The following is a 17,500-nucleotide window of genomic DNA, read 5'->3' on the forward strand; positions in this document are numbered from 1 at the left end:
AGATTGCAGCGCTAGAATAGGAGACCCTGCTAACGCTCCACTCCCACAATCCCTTGCAGGATGAGATGATTCAACCTCCTTGCAGTTAGAGGTCACCCGGTTTGTGTGCGAGTTTCAGCCTTGGATATAAAGAAAAGAAAGTCCAGAGTATACAAAAATACATTGTTAGACTGTATATTAATGTGATGTTTGTGTGACATTTTGATTAGCTGAATCTATTCACATAATGCTAATTAAGTAGTCAGTCTCTCAAAGGGTTGAGCCAAAAACGGAAATCTTGATTAAAAACAAATGTAGGTGAATGGCCACTGATTAGCATTATGTAAATGGTAGCATGCTGGAAGCTTCTGCTCATTGGTAAACTGTTTGGGTATGTTACTAACAAACAAAGGAGCGTGAATAGATTAAATTAGTCGTATGCAAATACCATGCTAATTGTTGGAGGCTAGCCTCCATTCATTGTTTGCCCAGACACTGCTTTTGGTTTTTGTAGATTTGGATGAAGCAGTGATGCGGAATCTCTTCCAATGTCTGATCTGTCTCACAAAATTATTTCCTATAGAAGAAATGAAATTAGTGTGACCATATGTTGCAATAACATTAACAGAAAGGAGCAAAGACAGCGAGATTTTTGGAAAAATGTTATAAAAGTTGGCCAAACCCATGCAAAACAACAAATTTGTATTTTTTTTTTATTGCCTTCCATGACTGGGAGAAAAGGTGGAATTGTTGACTGAAGATTCAGTTGTAATAAGCCAAGCTTGTCAACCTGTACTATGTGTCTTTCACCACATAACACCACAAGCTGCATGTGGTCTAGATTTAAACAGTGGTTCTTTTGAATCACACGGTCCAGCTTTCACTCCCCACATGCATCAATGAGCCTTGACCGCCCATGACCCTGTCACTGGTTCACCACTGTTCCTTCCTTGGACCACTTTTCATAGATACTGACCACTACAGACCGGGAACACCCTACAAGAGCTGCAGTTTTGGAGATGCTCTGATCCAGTGGTCTAGCAATTACAATTTAGACCTTCGTCAAACGTGTTCAAATCCTTATGCTTGACCATTTTCCTGAGGACCATTGTCCTGAAGACAAAATGTTCACTTGCTGCCTAATATATCCCACCCACTAACAGGTGCCATGATGAGGAGATCATCAGGTTTATTCACTTCACCTGGCATATACAGTATATAGTTTAGCTGTTCTAAGACACCAATAGTTTGAGAATTATCTTGTCTGTTAGAATTACTGGGAATAATGAAAAAAGTGAGTTAATATGAGAGAGATTCATTGACAATAATCCAGTCTAGAGCAGAGGATGGAATTTAATGAGGAAGGAAATAATGAACCCCTTATCTGTTATATTTCTTCAGCACATGTGAATTTCACAAAATGAAACATCACAAAAGGCCAAAATCTGCAGAAGACAAACTTGCTTTGAATGCTCGTGAGCACCAGGAAAGATGCTTATAGAAAGCGAAATTCAGAAAAAGGAAGAGAATCTGATACAATCCAGAAAGTGAAGAAGAAAATAAAACACAAACTCAAAAGCCAGAATCTGTCTGGAGATTTCTACCTGTTTGCAGTTCACCGCTTTGCCATTCATGTCAACAGTGGGTGGAGTCAGCAGCTCCCAATCCCGCCCGTTATTAAATGTGATGAGAGTCCTGACTTTGCCGTCTACTTTCTGATTGGCTAGGAAGACGCCTTTGATGCCACGCACCTGTTACAGTATAAAAAAAACAAAAACATAAGAAACCTGGTAGCCAGTCGGTGTTCACTACATTTTGCAATTACATCTGACAACATAGCAGGGAATATGAAGGGCACTCATGTATAATGAATAATGCAATTTCCCCTCATGCCATTAATAAAGTATGCAAGTAATTAAGTAAACAAGTATGTATCCTTCCATCATCTCTCTCACACACACAGAGTTTGTTTCCAGCTTCATTCTAAAGATTCGATCCTGCTACTGACCCCCAGCACGTCGATGATGACGTTCTCCTCGGGCTGCTTGGTGCTGCGTACGTTCTCCAACAAGATGGAGTAATAAACACCCTGCTGGTCTGAGGCGTACAGGTTATATGTGTCCGTCTGGTACCATTCCTGCAGGGCCAGCAGCACCTGGTTCTCATCCGTGCTCACAATCTGCACATCCTGCATAGAAAATGAATGCAAATCAGGTAATTTTGCGTGGAAATAAAAATGATCTCTGTGTGTGTATCTGTCATTGTAAAAAAAGTCATCAAGGAAGTGTCCCCGGGTAACCACGTGGTCCTGACAGCTTCTTTCCTAAATGACATCAAAGGACTATGTAGAACGACACACTAAGCATCACACTGTCCTGGTCTTTAACACCACCTCATATTTAAATATCGTAAGACTATCCACGACAGTAAGATCATCCTAGCAGCATCATTTAAAAACCGTCCTCTCATACTGCCGTCATCATAAAAGTGTCCGTATGAGGTCATGTGATCACTTTTCAGGCATTATTTCAAACATCACATTCATTTTTTTGGTACACTGACATCACAACCACTGCATCCTCTTCCTAAAAGTGTCCCTGTGACATCATCACGAGTATAACCGGATCCTCCACTTATCACGCCCTCACCGTGACCTCATTCGGTATCATGACTTCATCAGCAGTTTGCCTGACATCATTCTGAAGGCACCTCAGTGTCATGACATCATCGGCGCTACAGATATAGTATGTAGTGCTATAGGATACAGACAAGCACATCATTCCAAACGTCCCTGTATGATGATGTCATAATAACACACACACACACACAAACACACACACATACACACAATATCTCACTTGGCAAAAGTGTGGACATTCGCAAAACTGTGTGAGAAAAACACGAAAACAAACTGTTGATGGGATAAAATCAAACACACTGGTCCTCACACTGTGTAGCCATAGAAACAGTAAGTCTACAACACACACACACACACACACATACACACACTCATACAGAGTGACTATTAGGTCTAAAAATGAAGGCAGTAATTAAGAGAAGGCCCCTTGGTGCTGGATCGCACTCGCATGTGTGCTGCAAATAAACGAGGAGACGGGCAAATCAACATTCCCGGCATTCCGAAAGCTTTAACATCTTTCCTGGAGAAACACAGATAAACCCTTCTCAAGAATCTCGCCGACTTACTTCAACACGAGAGTCTGATTAAAAAAATGAAGCGATTAAGGAGAAAAGTGTGATGTGAGACATTAAGGCGTGAAGCAAACGGCTTCGTCTATCATTGCGTTGAAATAAAGCAGACAGAGTACCGCAAAGTGTGGGAAGAAAAATAACACACATTTGTTCATTCAGAGAGAGAGAGAGAGAGAGAGACAGAGAGAGAGAGAGACAGAGAGAGAGAGAGAGAGACAGACAGACTGTGTGAAACAGTAACATAAAAATGGACAAATCAGAAAAAGAGAGGGATAGATAGATAGATAGATAGATAGATAGATAGATAGATAGATAGATAGATAGATAGATAGATAGATAGATAGATAGATAGATAGATAGATAGATAGATAGATATGAAGTAAAAAACAAAAGTAAATGAATGTCTTTGGCTTGTTTTCAGAATATTTCAGGAGCCAGTGAGTCGTGAAGGAGACGAGAAGGAGAAAGTGAAGCGTTTAATATGCAACAACTGCACAACTCGAGGAAAAAAAAGGCAAACAAACAGGAGTGTTGGTGGTGACGCGTTCATCCATAACGCTAAAAACAGGCCATCAGGGAGACGAGAGATGGCACCCTGCGATTGCTCGTGCATATTTCAAAAGCTTCTCAATTATTCACGGTGGAAAATGCAGGCTTGAAGACAGTCTCTCTCTCTCTCTCTTTCTCTCTCTCTCTCTCTCTCTCTCTCTCTCGCTCTCTCTCTCCCTCTCTCTCAGAGAAATGGCTTACATTTGACCCATCTGCTCAGTCAAGTGATAAGTGAAGGAACAGCAAAAGCCGAGAAGGCACAGGAACAGAATAATCCGCCTTACTGTAGAGGAATATCTCGCTCCAAACACACTAAGACTTTAACGCAAGAACAAATAAAAAAAATCAAGTTATTCCTATCATGAGAAACTTTAACTACAGCTAAACACACACACACACACATGCACACACAAACAACAGCCAGGGCCTGCTTTAATACACAAAATGTGTAACATTGTTTTGGCCACGCCCACTTTGGGTTCAAATCCGAACACAGATAAAGATGACGTCATGGGGTCACTAAAGGTCATCTTGGTGTATTATAATAACAGATAACCTGAACAGCAGCTATCAGTAACATAATGACTCACTAAAAATAATCAATAAACGTTGCAGTGATGCAGTAATTACACTGAGGACGGCTCATGGTGGGAACAAGTGTGTATTAAAAACGCAGTGAAACACACAGGGTTGGTCATTAACACACACCACACGCTACGGTGAGCATCGCTAATGAGCTGCATTCTTCCTCACTGTTTCCTTTTGCCTTGGTCACTGAAGTCTAATATTTATGAGGCAATTCCCCTTTCACCTCAACCACAATCAATATTATTCAATTACACACACACACACACACACACACACAAACACAAAGGTTAGAGCTTCACATCTCTTCAGACATCCCCCACTATATATTATCTGTTCATCTCTCCATACATTCCTCTACTCGTTTCCCCACACATCATTCATTCATTCATTTATCGCTCCATACATTCCATTATATGTTTCATTATACGTCATTCATTCATCTCTCCGTTCATTTCCCTGTACATCATTCATTCATCTCTCCATTCATTTCTCCATATCTCATCTGTTCATCACTCTATTCATCCCTTTACACATTTCTCCATACTTCATCTATCCATACCCTACACATCATTCACACATTTCTACATTCATTTCTTTACACATTTCCCCATACACCATCTGTTCATCTCTCCATAGATCCCTCTATCTGTCTATGTATACATCCCTTCATGCATCTGCCAAACATCATCTATTGATACATCCTTCTGGTCATCCCTCTATACAACTCTCTACACATCCCTCTATACAACTCTCTACACATCCCTCTATACAACTCTCTACACATCCCTCTATACAACTCTCTACACATCCCTCTATACAACTCTCTACACATCCCTCTATACAACTCTTCACACATCCCTCTATACAACTCTTCACACATCCCTCTATACAACTCTCTACACATCCCTCTATACAACTCTTCACACATCCCTCTATACAACTCTCCACACATCCCTCTATACAACTCTTCACACATCCCTCTATACAACTCTCTACACATCCCTCTACACATCCCTCTATACAACTCTTCACACATCCCTCTATACAACTCTTCACACATCCCTCTATACAACTCTTCACACATCCCTCTATACAACTCTTCACACATCCCTCTACACATCCCTCTATACAACTCTCTACACATCCCTCTATACAACTCTCTACACATCCCTCTATACAACTCTTCACACATCCCTCTATACAACTCTTCACACATCCCTCTATACAACTCTCTACACATCCCTCTATACAACTCTTCACACATCCCTCTATACAACTCTTCACACATCCCTCTATACAACTCTTCACATATCCCTCTATACAACTCTCTACACATCCCTCTACACATCCCTCTATACAACTCTCTACCCATCCCTCTATACAACTCTCTACACATCCCTCTACACATCCCTCTATACAACTCTCTACACATCCCTCTATACAACTCTCTACACATCCCTCTACACATCCCTCTATACAACTCTCTACACATCCCTCTACACATCCCTCTATACAACTCTCCACACATCCCTCTATACAACTCTTCACACATCCCTCTATACAACTCTTCACACATCCCTCTACACATCCCTCTATACAACTCTCTACACATCCCTCTATACAACTCTCTACACATCCCTCTATACAACTCTTCACACATCCCTCTATACAACTCTTCACACATCCCTCTATACAACTCTCTACACATCCCTCTATACAACTCTTCACACATCCCTCTATACAACTCTTCACACATCCCTCTATACAACTCTTCACATATCCCTCTATACAACTCTCTACACATCCCTCTACACATCCCTCTATACAACTCTCTACACATCCCTCTATACAACTCTCTACACATCCCTCTACACATCCCTCTATACAACTCTCTACACATCCCTCTATACAACTCTCTACACATCCCTCTATACAACTCTCTACACATCCCTCTACACATCCCTCTATACAACTCTCTACACATCCCTCTACACATCCCTCTATACAACTCTCTACACATCCCTCTATACAACTCTCTACACATCCCTCTATACAACTCTCTACACATCCCTCTACACATCCCTCTATACAACTCTCTACACATCCCTCTACACATCCCTCTATACAACTCTCTACACATCCCTCTATACAACTCTTCACACATCCCTCTATACAACTCTTCACACATCCCTCTACACATCCCTCTATACAACTCTCTACACATCCCTCTATACAACTCTTCACACATCCCTCTATACAACTCTCTACACATCCCTCTATACAACTCTCTACACATCCCTCTACACATCCCTCTATACAACTCTCTACACATCCCTCTATACAACTCTCTACACATCCCTCTATACATCCCTCTGCAGGGTCATACACATCCTCAGCTCTCTGTTCATCTCTCCTCATTACCTCCAGCTCATGCAGGGGGTTTGACAGAGTACCTTTGGCAGGGCGAACTTGGGCAAGCGCATCTGCACAAACTCGTTTCGTCGATAAGAGACGTAGCACTTTGTACGATTAGACATGGTAACCTGGAGAGAGAGAGAGAGAGAGAGAGAGAGAGAGAAGGCAGTTAAACAATCACATACACAGTGTTTGTTCACTTAAAACATTCATTCATTCATTCATTCATTCATTCATTCATCTATCAACGTATTAATTCATTCATTTGTTTAAGCATGCATTTGTCTATTTGTTAGGTAAATAATAAACTCAACAGATTCATTCATTCATTCATTAATCGGGATCTATAAATCATCATCTATACAAAATAATTCTATACTGAATAATTTTGTTCAGACTTTTAAAAGTTCATCCATCCATCATCTTCATCAACTTGGTCAGCTGTCTGTTGATTCATTCATTTATAAATTTATTATTTATTTATTATTTTGCCCATTCATTCATTCATCTGTCAATGTGTTAATGCATTTATTTGTTTAATTTCTAGTTAAATAATTAAAAATTCTTCATTCATCAATTAATTAATTCATTCATTCATTCATTTATCTGAGTCTATACACAATGATCATTGATATAAAAAGATACTATACCGAATCATTTTGTTCATTCTTTTCATTCATTCATTCATTCATTCATTCATTCATTCATTCATTCATCTCATTGTGTATTATTTATTTATTGATTGATTTATTGATTTATTTGTTCATTTAGGCATTCTTTGATTTATGCAGTTAGGACGTTTTGTATTGATCTATACATAGTTTTTGTTCATTCATTCACAAGACTGTCCATCCATCCATCCATCCATCCATCCATCCATCCATGCATCTATCCATCCATCATCTTTGTGTCTGTTGATTTATTCATTCATGACTTTAGTCTTTGTTTATTTTGCTTTTTCAACCATTTCTAATTTCATTCATTCATTCATTCATTCATTCATTCATTCATTCATTCATTCATTCTAATATCTTGTGTTTATTCATTTATTTACTAAATTCATGTTCACTGAATTCATTCATTAGTCTGTCTGTGTTTATTCATTCCTTCATTCGTCCAATCATTCATTCACTCATCCATCCATTTCTTTGTTTCTCCTTTCATCTATTTGTTCCCTGAGCTGCTACTTAATTAAATTAATTAAATAACTGACTGTGTTTATTCGTTCATTCAGTTCTGTAGTCATTCACTCCTTCATCTGTTTCTGTGTCTGTTCATTCGTTCAGTCCCGTTAATTCAACACACACACACACACACACACACTGTGTTTATGTACTACTTTGTGTGTTTACCTTCACAAACACGTAGTCGTTCTGCACTGAGAGAGAATTGTGGTCGATTTTACCCAGGAACTGAGCCGTCACCATCTTATCCGAGCAGTTCTGTATCAGACACGTCACGTACAGGTAACCTACACACACACACACACACACACAGACTCAACAGTTAAAAAAAATGCACACTGTGCATGTACAATTGTGTGTGTGTGTGTGTGTGTGTGTGTGAGAGACCAAATTGTCTCTTGCTTCATTAATTCAATGTCAGGAAATTAATTGTGGACTGTAAAAGAGCTGCAGTGTTGAACTCAGTAGTTGCATCAGCATCATTTTCTCTCTCTCTCTCTCGCTCTCTCTCTCTCTCTCACACACACACACACACACACACACACACATACATACACACAGAATGAAAAGCAGTGATGCATGAGGTGAGTGACGGCTGGATAGAGACGCAGTGATTGGTGGAGGTTGGTGGTACACACTGCGTGCTGTTTCTTGTGTTTAGACTCCGGGGCTCCACAGAGGCTGAAGTTTCTCCTCGAAGCTGATATTTTATTGAAGCTGCCAGAATGTGAGGAGAAACTTCATGAAATATTACACACACTATCCTGAATTTTAGATCACTGACCACACCCCAGGCCTGGAGCAGACGTTTCTGTTCTACACACTGCGTCCTTGAGGTTCCTGAAATCCGATTGGCCAGACGGTGTCGATTTGTTGTCTTTAACAGAAGCTCTCGCAGTTATCGTTTCTATGGTAACAGCTCGTTCACAGCGACGTGTGAAGCAGACGCAACGTACTTAATGTTAATATGCAAAATATCCATGGTTAAAAAAAATAAATAAATCCTTTCAGAATTCAAATCACTTCCAATCCCAGATGAGATATGTGTGTGTGTGTGTGTGTGATCAGGCATGCAGACGCAAGCTGTTTACCCTGTGAAGGTTAACTGTTGTTAGCGGACACACACACACACACTCACACACACGAGTTCTGGGGAATTTTACCAATCACAAATTCCTTTGTGAATAATTTAAACAAACTCCAAGGTCAGAATAAAGCAAAACTCTCACTGTCTGTCTGTCTGTCTGTCTCACTCTCTGTCTGTCTCTCTCTCTCTCTATATATATATATATATATATTCCTTATCATGTCTCAGTGTTTGTCTCTGTTTCTTTCCCATCTATCTATCTGTGTCTCTGTCTATCTTTCTGTCTGTCTCACTCTCTGTCTGTCTGTCTGTCTCTCTCTCTCTCTTTCATTCTCTATTCTTTACCATGTCTCTGTGTTTGTCTCTCTTTCTTTCTTCCTGTCTATCTATCTGTGTTTCTGTCTGTCTCACTCTATCTGTCTTTCTATGTTTCTTTCTGCCTGTCTGTCAATCTGTCTCACTCTCTCTCTTTCTTCCTCTCCATATTCCTTATCATGTCTCAGTGTTTGTCTCTCTTTCTTTCCCGTCTATCTATTTCTGTCTTTGTCTGTCTGTCTGTCTGTCTCACTCTCTGCCTGTCTGTCTAACTCTATCTGTCTCTTAATGTTTCTTTCTGTCTGTCTGTCTGTCTGTCTTTCTCTTTCTTTCTTTCTTTCTTTCTTTCTTTCTTTCTTTCTTTCTTTCTTTCTTTCTTTCTTTCATTCTTTCTTACTCTCTCTATTCTTTATCACGTCTCAGTGTTTGTCTCACTTACTTTCTTTTCTCTCTATCTATTTGTGTCTCTGTGCATCTGTCTCACTCTTTTTGTCTCTCTCTTTCTGACTCTCTATGTTTTCTATCTCTGTGTCTGTCTGTCCTGTCTGTCTCTCTCACTCTCTCACCTCCACTAGTGTCTTGTATCTCCATATGTACCAAATCAGGGTCCACATCCACCCCAGCTACAGACCTGCAATAACACAAGAGTAGAGTTTGTTAAATGCACACACACACACACACACACACACACATACATACAAACAAACAAACAATCTGTGCCCTTTGAGGTTAGAAAAGAAGACAAGAGGTAAAAAATAAACTCCATTATGCACCAAGTAAACTTATTTCACAGGCAATTAGCAGGCTGGAGTTTATCCACATCGATGTGTTTAATAGACAAACACACACACACACACACACAGAGAGAGAGAGAGAGAGAGAGAGAGAGAGAGACAGAGAGAGAGAGAATAAAATTGTGTAATTGTTATCCCAGGTTGATATTTCTGACTGGTTTTCTGAATCACATTATGACTTAGGATCACAGCGTTTTGATAATTATAGAAATACATTCACCAGAAAACTCGGTCTTTGGTCACTCGTTCCTGCAGCAGTGTCCATTTCCTTCCCAGATCAGTAGACACATAAACCTGTAACACAGAGATTAGACACACATTACTTTAACACTGTAACGTTTGAATGCAATGCTTCCTGGTCCTGATACAGCGTGTCTTACTGTTCTGATGTACTTCAGACAGTGTTAGAACAGTGCAGTGTATCAGAGTGTGTTGTGTGTGTTAGAGTTCACTAGAATGTAACAGTCGAGCCTCGGACCTTGTTGCATTCAAGTTCTCTTCACTTCACTCTGAAACTATCACTCTACAACATGGAACTCCAGACTCAACTCAGTCTCCATGGCCCGAGACTTTGGGCCGTGAGTTAAACTTGAAGTCAATCTGAAATAGGGCTCGACTTTCGACTTGGATTTTACATCAAATTCCCCTGAATGTACACTCAGGATTTGACGTGGCCTGAGACTCTGGAGACTTCTACACTGGACTAGCTTTGTACAGCTTCACACTCTAGACTCAATGGGGAATTGTGGTTATGTTTTGTGGTTATGGAGTGGCTTGGGAATTTAGACTTGACTAGGGTTCTATGGTCTGGGAATTAGACTTGCCTTGAATTCTGTGGCTGTGAAATCTGGACTAGACTTGGATTCAATGGCCTGGGAATGTAGACTTGACTTGGAATCAATTACATTCTACAGCTTGCCACTCTAGACTTGACTCAGATTCATGGCTTTTGAATTTAGACTCGACGGACTACGGACTTAACTTTGATACTGTGTCTTAGGATTCCCAGTTAGGATTTTACAGCTGGGGACATTGGACTAGACTTGGACTATACCGCCTAGGACACTTGACTCAAATTTGCAGCCTGGGACACTGGACCCACCTTGGGACTCAACTTGGATCTGTGGATTTGTACTATAGATTTTAAATCTGATATGTTTTAGTGTTAATAGGTCTATTAGAATGTGTATAGGCTTGTATGTATGTGCTGCAGTGTGTTTGAGTGTGTATTACTGCATTGTAAGTGTGTGTAAACAGTGTGTATTGGATCAGAGCTAACAAACCCAGTCACAAACTAACATACGCTATCACACGCTAAAAATAAACAAGTGTGTGTGACAGTATTCATTAAAGTGTGCGCTACTCTTGTGTACACTCCTTGAGTCATGTGAGTGGGTGTTAATCACATGACTTGGCATGTATAGAGTGTGATGAGGAGAAGGTCTGCATTGTTTACTGATAACCATTTCACTAACACTTAAGCTAAAGGACGTCTGGGCAGGTTTGAGTTTTCACAGACTCATGAATTTCATATAGCTGTGTGTGACTTATTGCTTATTCCTTTAATGTGATGGCATTGATCGTCTGTCTCACACAGGCTCAGAGAGGAAAAACAACCAAACACACACTTTTCCAACATGCACACTTTATCGGGAAGCAGTCCAGGCCTGCAGCCTTCCTCTCGTAACTCTAACGAGGATGCCAATACGCTACAGAGGAATAAAACACTGCGGGGAGAAATTTGTAGTACAAGATGCTTCTCTGGGTTGCCAGATTATCCATTTACTGCCGATATCACAGTGCTAATTATAGTTTTCCCAACATTTTGGTACATTGAAAACACTCATAACAACATCCAAGCTGTTTACCAACGCACTCTATAGACGATTATGGAAAAAAATATGATGTCTTTTATCCTCAATAATTATGCAACTGAATAATTGCATTTCAACTTAAATGTGCAAATAACCGAGCACAGTGGAGAGAAATCGACTAATTCAGCACCTGTAATATGTACGAAGTGAAAAACTCACTCAGGATTTGGTGATTTTAGGCACAAATTAATACACCCTGAGGGCAAGTATTAAATTTGCAAGAGATAATGTTGCTACAGGACAAAATTAAACCATTCACTGAGTTGATAATGACAAATAATGAGAATGTTAAAGAAGATTACACCTCAGTGTGTCAAAGTCATCAACAAGGCAACAAACTTCATGTTTGTTCTCTCCAGTAGCAACATAATTTAACTCTGTGGAGACTATGCTAAGGTTTTCACTCACATATTCGCTATAAACAGAACATGCGGGATAATTTTGTCTTTAGTTTAACACAACAGAGTTGACAAAATACACACCGTGGCCTCTTTGCTGTAAGCCAGCAGTTTGTCCTCGTCTGACGGGTGGAAGAGGAGCGTCTCCACGGTGAAGGACAGGGGCTGTCTCTGGAAGGACGCTCCCTCATCTGTGCTGATGAAGAGCATCTGATCCTGCTCATTAATGGTGGAGCTGATCAGGATCACCTACACACACACACAGAAAGATTAGACTCATGATCTGGAAATCAGAGAAGCATGATGGTGGTAGCTTCGTGTTCCAAGATTCCCTTGACTTCTTCATCTAAACAAGGCAGCATCACAGTTGTGTCATATTCTTTTGTGGGTTTTTTTTTCCAGAACTTCCTGACAACCTGGAACTCCTCATTCTCTAACATGCACCGAGTTCTTCCAGGAACATAAACATACACAACAGCCTCAGTGAACTTCATTAAAACGCCATTTAGGATTAGATTTATGATTATTTGTGAAGTCATGAATAAAACACAAAACTCATGCTGCAGGTCACAGATTCCCTACAAATCAGAACCGAGTCAGAATCAGAGTCCCTGTAATTCTGTAGAAACTCAGATTAGACAATGTAATCCCTGATCCACGGCTTTGAAGGATTAAACCAGAATCCAAACAGATTATCCAGAGAGTGACATTTCTACCCTACCTTTTAATGGCTCGAAATCCTAACTATATAAATGTAGTTAGCACATTTGCACTTAGCAAACACTCGTTAAAAAAAGAGCAGAGACTGAAAGACACCGAGATTTAAAGTACACAGAGATCTTACGGAGTGTAAATCTCGATTGAAACGAGATCTATGTTTATCCAGAGAACATCACTCTAAAATATTAGCTTGTTAAAGCTGCTGTAATTGATTCTCTTAAAGAACACATCAGTTCAACTGTATTTACATGAAGGTGGTCCGGTGGTGTTAGCCAATCACAGACCTTCACATGGTCCTCTATAGCTGACATGCAGTTATAGCCCACAACAAGCTAAGCTAAGCTTACAGGAAGTAGGAGCTTCATGTTGGATTAACAGAGGTAGCCTAATGTCAATGAGATATGTAGAAACATGGAGATCCATTCAGCCTGATATTCCATAGGAGGAGATGGAGTTGTACGTTTGTTCTGATATTCCCTGCTGTGTGTCTTTATCGTGTTTCATGTCTCGCCTCATGCATTTCCTGTATGATTTTCTTTTCTTTAATACAATGATAAATCCATTTTATAGACACTAAAGCAGGCTTTTCTTTCACTGAGGATTTAAATCCTCTTCCTGCTGGTTAGACACAAGGATAATGCCTCAACTGACACTAAATCACAGCTTCTCTGTTTCTTTGAAGCAGCAGGAGGAATGGAGGTGTTTCCTTTCGCCTCATTCAAGCTCCCAAATGATTTTTTTTCCTAATACATGAAGGGATTTCATTGTCCCCTGTATGATATTAATGTAGTGTTCACAGTGATAGAGTGAAGGAGGCATGGCCTGTGTGTGTGTCAGACTCAGTGAAGGAGGTGTGGCCTGTGTGTGCGTCGGTCTCGGTGAAGTAGGTGTGGCCTCTGTGTGTGTGTCAGTCTCAGTGAAGGAGGAGTGGCCTCTGTGTGTCAGTCTCAGTAAAGAAGGTATGGCCTCTGTGTGTATGTATCAGTATCAGTGAAGAAGGTGTGGCCTCTGTGTGTGTGTGTTAGTCTCAGTGAAAGAGGCGTGGCCTGTGTGTGTGTTAGTCTCAGTGAAGGAGGTGTGGCCTCTGTGTGAGTTAGTCTCAGTGAAGGAGGTGTGGCCTCTGTGTGTCAGTCTCAGTAAAGGAGGTGTGGCCTCTGTGTGTATGTGTCAGTCTCAGTGAAGAAGGCGTGGCCTCTGTGTGTGTGTTAGTCTCAGTCAAAGAGGCATGGCCTCTGTGTGTCAGTCTCAGTAAAGGAGGTGTGGCCTCTGTGTGTGTCAGTCTCAGTGAAGAAGGCATGGCCTCTGTGTGTGTGTTAGTCTCAGTGAAAGAGGCATGGCCTCTGTGTGTGTGTCAGTCTCAGTGAAGAAGGCGTGGCCTCTGTGTGTGTGTCAGTCTCAGTGAAGGAGGCATAGCCTCTGTGTGTGTGTCAGTCTCAGTGAAGAAGGCGTGGCCTCTGTGTGTGTGTCAGTCTCAGTGAAGGAGGCATGGCCTCTGTGTGTGTGTCAGTCTCAGTGAAGGAGGCATGTGCTCTGTGTGTGTGTCAGTCTCAGTGAAGGAGGCATGGCCTCTGTGTGTGTGTCAGTCTCAGTGAAGGAGGCATGTGCTCTGTGTGTGTCAGTCTCAGTGAAGAAGGCGTGGCCTCTGTGTGTGTGTCAGTCTCAGTGAAGAAGGCGTGGCCTCTGTGTGTGTGTCAGTCTCAGTGAAGGAGGCATGTGCTCTGTGTGTGTCAGTCTCAGTGAAGAAGGCGTGGCCTCTGTGTGTGTCAGTCTCAGTGAAGGAGGCATGTCTCAATGAAGAAGGTGTGGCTTCTGTGTGTGTGTTAGTCTCAGTGAAGGAGGCGTGGCCTGTGTGTGTGTGTCAGTTTCAGTGAAGGAGGCGTGGCCTGTGTGTGTGTGTCAGTCACAGTGAAGGAGGCATGGCGTCTGTGTGTGTCAGACTCATAAAAGGAGGCATGGCCTGTGTGTGTGTCAGTCTCAGAGAAGGAGGCGTGGTGTCTGTGTGTGTGTGTCAGTCTCAGGGAAAGAAAATGGCCTTTGAGCGTGTGTCAATCTCAGATAAGAAGGTATGGCTTCTGTGTGTGTCAGTCTCAGTGAAGGAGGCGTGGCCTCTGTGTGTGTGTCAGTCTCAGTGAAGAAGGCGTGGCCTCTGTGTGTGTGTCAGTCTCAGTGAAGGAGGCGTGGCCTCTGTATGTGTGTCAGTCTCAGTGAAGGAGGCGTGGCCTCTGTGTGTGTGTCAGTCTCAGTGAAGGAGGCATGGTCTCTGTATGTTTGTAGGTCTCCGTAAAGGAGGTGTGGCCTCTGTGTGTGTGTCAGTCTCAGTGAAGTAGGTGTGGCCTCTGTGTGTGTGTGTGTATCAGTCTCATTGAAGAAGGCGTGGCGTCTGTGTGTGTCAGTCTCAGTGAAGAAGGCGTGGCCTCTGTGTGTGTGTCAGTCTCAGTGAAGGAGGCGTGGCATCTGTGTGTGTCAGTCTCAGTGAAGGAGGCGTGACGTCTGTGTATGTCAGTCTCAGTGAAGGAGGCGTGGCGTCTGTGTGTGTCAGTCTCAGTGAAGGAGGCGTGGCGTCTGTGTGTGTGTCAGTCTCAGTGAAGGAGGTGTGGCATCTGTGTGTGTGTATCAGTCTCAGTGAAGAAGGCGTGGCATCTGTGTGTGTCAGTCTCAGTGAAGGAGGCGTGGCGTCTGTGTGTGTCAGTCTCAGTGAAGGAGGCGTGGTGTCCGTGTGTGTCAGTCTCAGTGAAGGAGGTGTGGCATCTGTGTGTGTCAGTCTCAGCGAAGGAGGCGTGGCGTCTGTGTGTGTCAGTCTCAGTGAAGGAGGCGTGGCCTCTGTGTGTGTCAGTCTCAGAAGGAGAGTGAAACAGCTCTAAACTACTGCTGCATAACTATTCATTTGAATAATGTGAAGGACACACACACACACACACACACACACACACTGTGTTACATATTTTTAAGAAAATCACTGGACATGACTCATGAAATAATGAACGTGTGACTCACTTGGCACTGAAAAGTATCAGAGAAAGATAAGCCATGAAGAGAAAGAGAGGGAAAGAAGGACTAGCTGAGAATAACAACTTTCACAGCAGTAATGAAAAATAGTCGCTCATCCTCTACAAACACAGCACCTCTGGTGTTTACGTCAGTCAGCAATTAATCCATCTAAAAAAAAAACAGAATAGTGTGGAGTAGCGAGAGAGAGAGAGAGAGAGAGAGAGAGATGAGGTGCTATTTTTCTACAGCTGCATGTCCAGAAGTGGTTTATTCTTCTTACTCCACATTTTACATATTAAAGTTAAAACAGTTAATAGTTTCTAGTTACATTTCTAGATTTTTTGTGGAATGTTCATAAAGCCAGTTCTACAACAAGACAACATTTTAATGCCAGAAGGAAACGCAGCCCAAATATTGTAATGTTTCTGCATACAGAGGATGTTTCACTCTTGAGAACTGTGTCTGCTCTACAGCCAGCAGGCAGGACAGTCAGGCTGAGAGGGGTCATCTATCCGGTTGACATTAATGTCTTTCTTTTGTCTTCTTAAAGAAAAAACACATCGTCTTCCAGATGCTACAGTGCCTAAAGCCGATCAACAGAAGTCATTAGCGTGTGCCCAAGAAAGCAGGCGCATACGGGAACTTCCAGAACTAAGATAAACACATCCATGTATTAATGATCTGTAGGGAAGGAGGCGTGGCCTCTGTGTGTCAGTCTCAGTGAAGGAGGCATGGCCTCTGTGTGTATGTATGTCAGTCTCAGATAAGAAGGCGTGGCCTCTGTGTGTGTGTTAGTCTCAGTGAAGGAGGTGTGGCCTCTGTGTGTATGTATGTCAGTCTCAGATAAGAAGGCGTGGCCTCTGTGTGTGTGTTAGTCTCAGTGAAGGAGGTGTGGCCTCTGTGTGTGTGTCAGTCTCAGTGAAGGAGACGTGGCCTCTTTGTCAGTCTCAGATAAGAAGGCGTGGCCTATGTGTGCGTGTCAGTCTCATTGAAGAAGGTGTGGCCTCTGTGTGTGTGTCAGTCTCATTGAAGAAGGTGTGGCCTATGTGTGTGTGTCAGTCTCATTGAAGGAGGCGTGGCCTCTGTGTGTGTGCCAGTCTCAGAGAAGGAGGCGTGGCCTCTGTGTGTGTCTGTCTGACGTAAGCTGAAACTTTCCCATAAAATAGTAACATCTTACTGACTTTATTTTTTTTGTTTTGTTTGTTTGTTTGTTTACTCGACTGTGTATCCGGTGGTGTTTATTTTACATTTTATTATATTGCTTCTAATTGTTTATAACCTCTGCCTAATTACATCCTGAGGAGGGGTTATGAATTTTAATATTCTATTCATTATCATGAAGCTCTCCTTCATGGTTACTCTCTCTCTCTCTCTCTCTCTCTCTCTCTCTCTCTCTCTC

General features: G+C 41.8%; 1 protein-coding gene across 2 annotated transcripts in view; it reads right to left on the bottom strand.

The window, feature by feature from the left end:
• sorcs2 (sortilin-related VPS10 domain containing receptor 2) overlaps nucleotides 1-17,500 on the bottom strand; it is a 177,492-nt gene that overhangs the window by 25,031 nt on the left and 134,961 nt on the right. For both annotated transcript variants that reach the window (XM_058394249.1, XM_058394250.1), the window contains exons 4-10: nucleotides 12,478-12,642; nucleotides 10,342-10,415; nucleotides 9,894-9,958; nucleotides 8,094-8,212; nucleotides 6,780-6,869; nucleotides 1,988-2,167; nucleotides 1,584-1,730 (exon numbers count right to left, since the gene is read on the bottom strand). In XM_058394249.1, the coding sequence (XP_058250232.1) occupies nucleotides 1,584-1,730; nucleotides 1,988-2,167; nucleotides 6,780-6,869; nucleotides 8,094-8,212; nucleotides 9,894-9,958; nucleotides 10,342-10,415; nucleotides 12,478-12,642 (840 nt within the window). The remainder of the gene's footprint in view (nucleotides 1-1,583; nucleotides 1,731-1,987; nucleotides 2,168-6,779; nucleotides 6,870-8,093; nucleotides 8,213-9,893; nucleotides 9,959-10,341; nucleotides 10,416-12,477; nucleotides 12,643-17,500) is intronic.

Source organism: Hemibagrus wyckioides, linkage group LG07 (assembly GCF_019097595.1).
Source record: "Hemibagrus wyckioides isolate EC202008001 linkage group LG07, SWU_Hwy_1.0, whole genome shotgun sequence".
Taxonomy (NCBI): Eukaryota; Metazoa; Chordata; class Actinopteri; order Siluriformes; family Bagridae; genus Hemibagrus; species Hemibagrus wyckioides.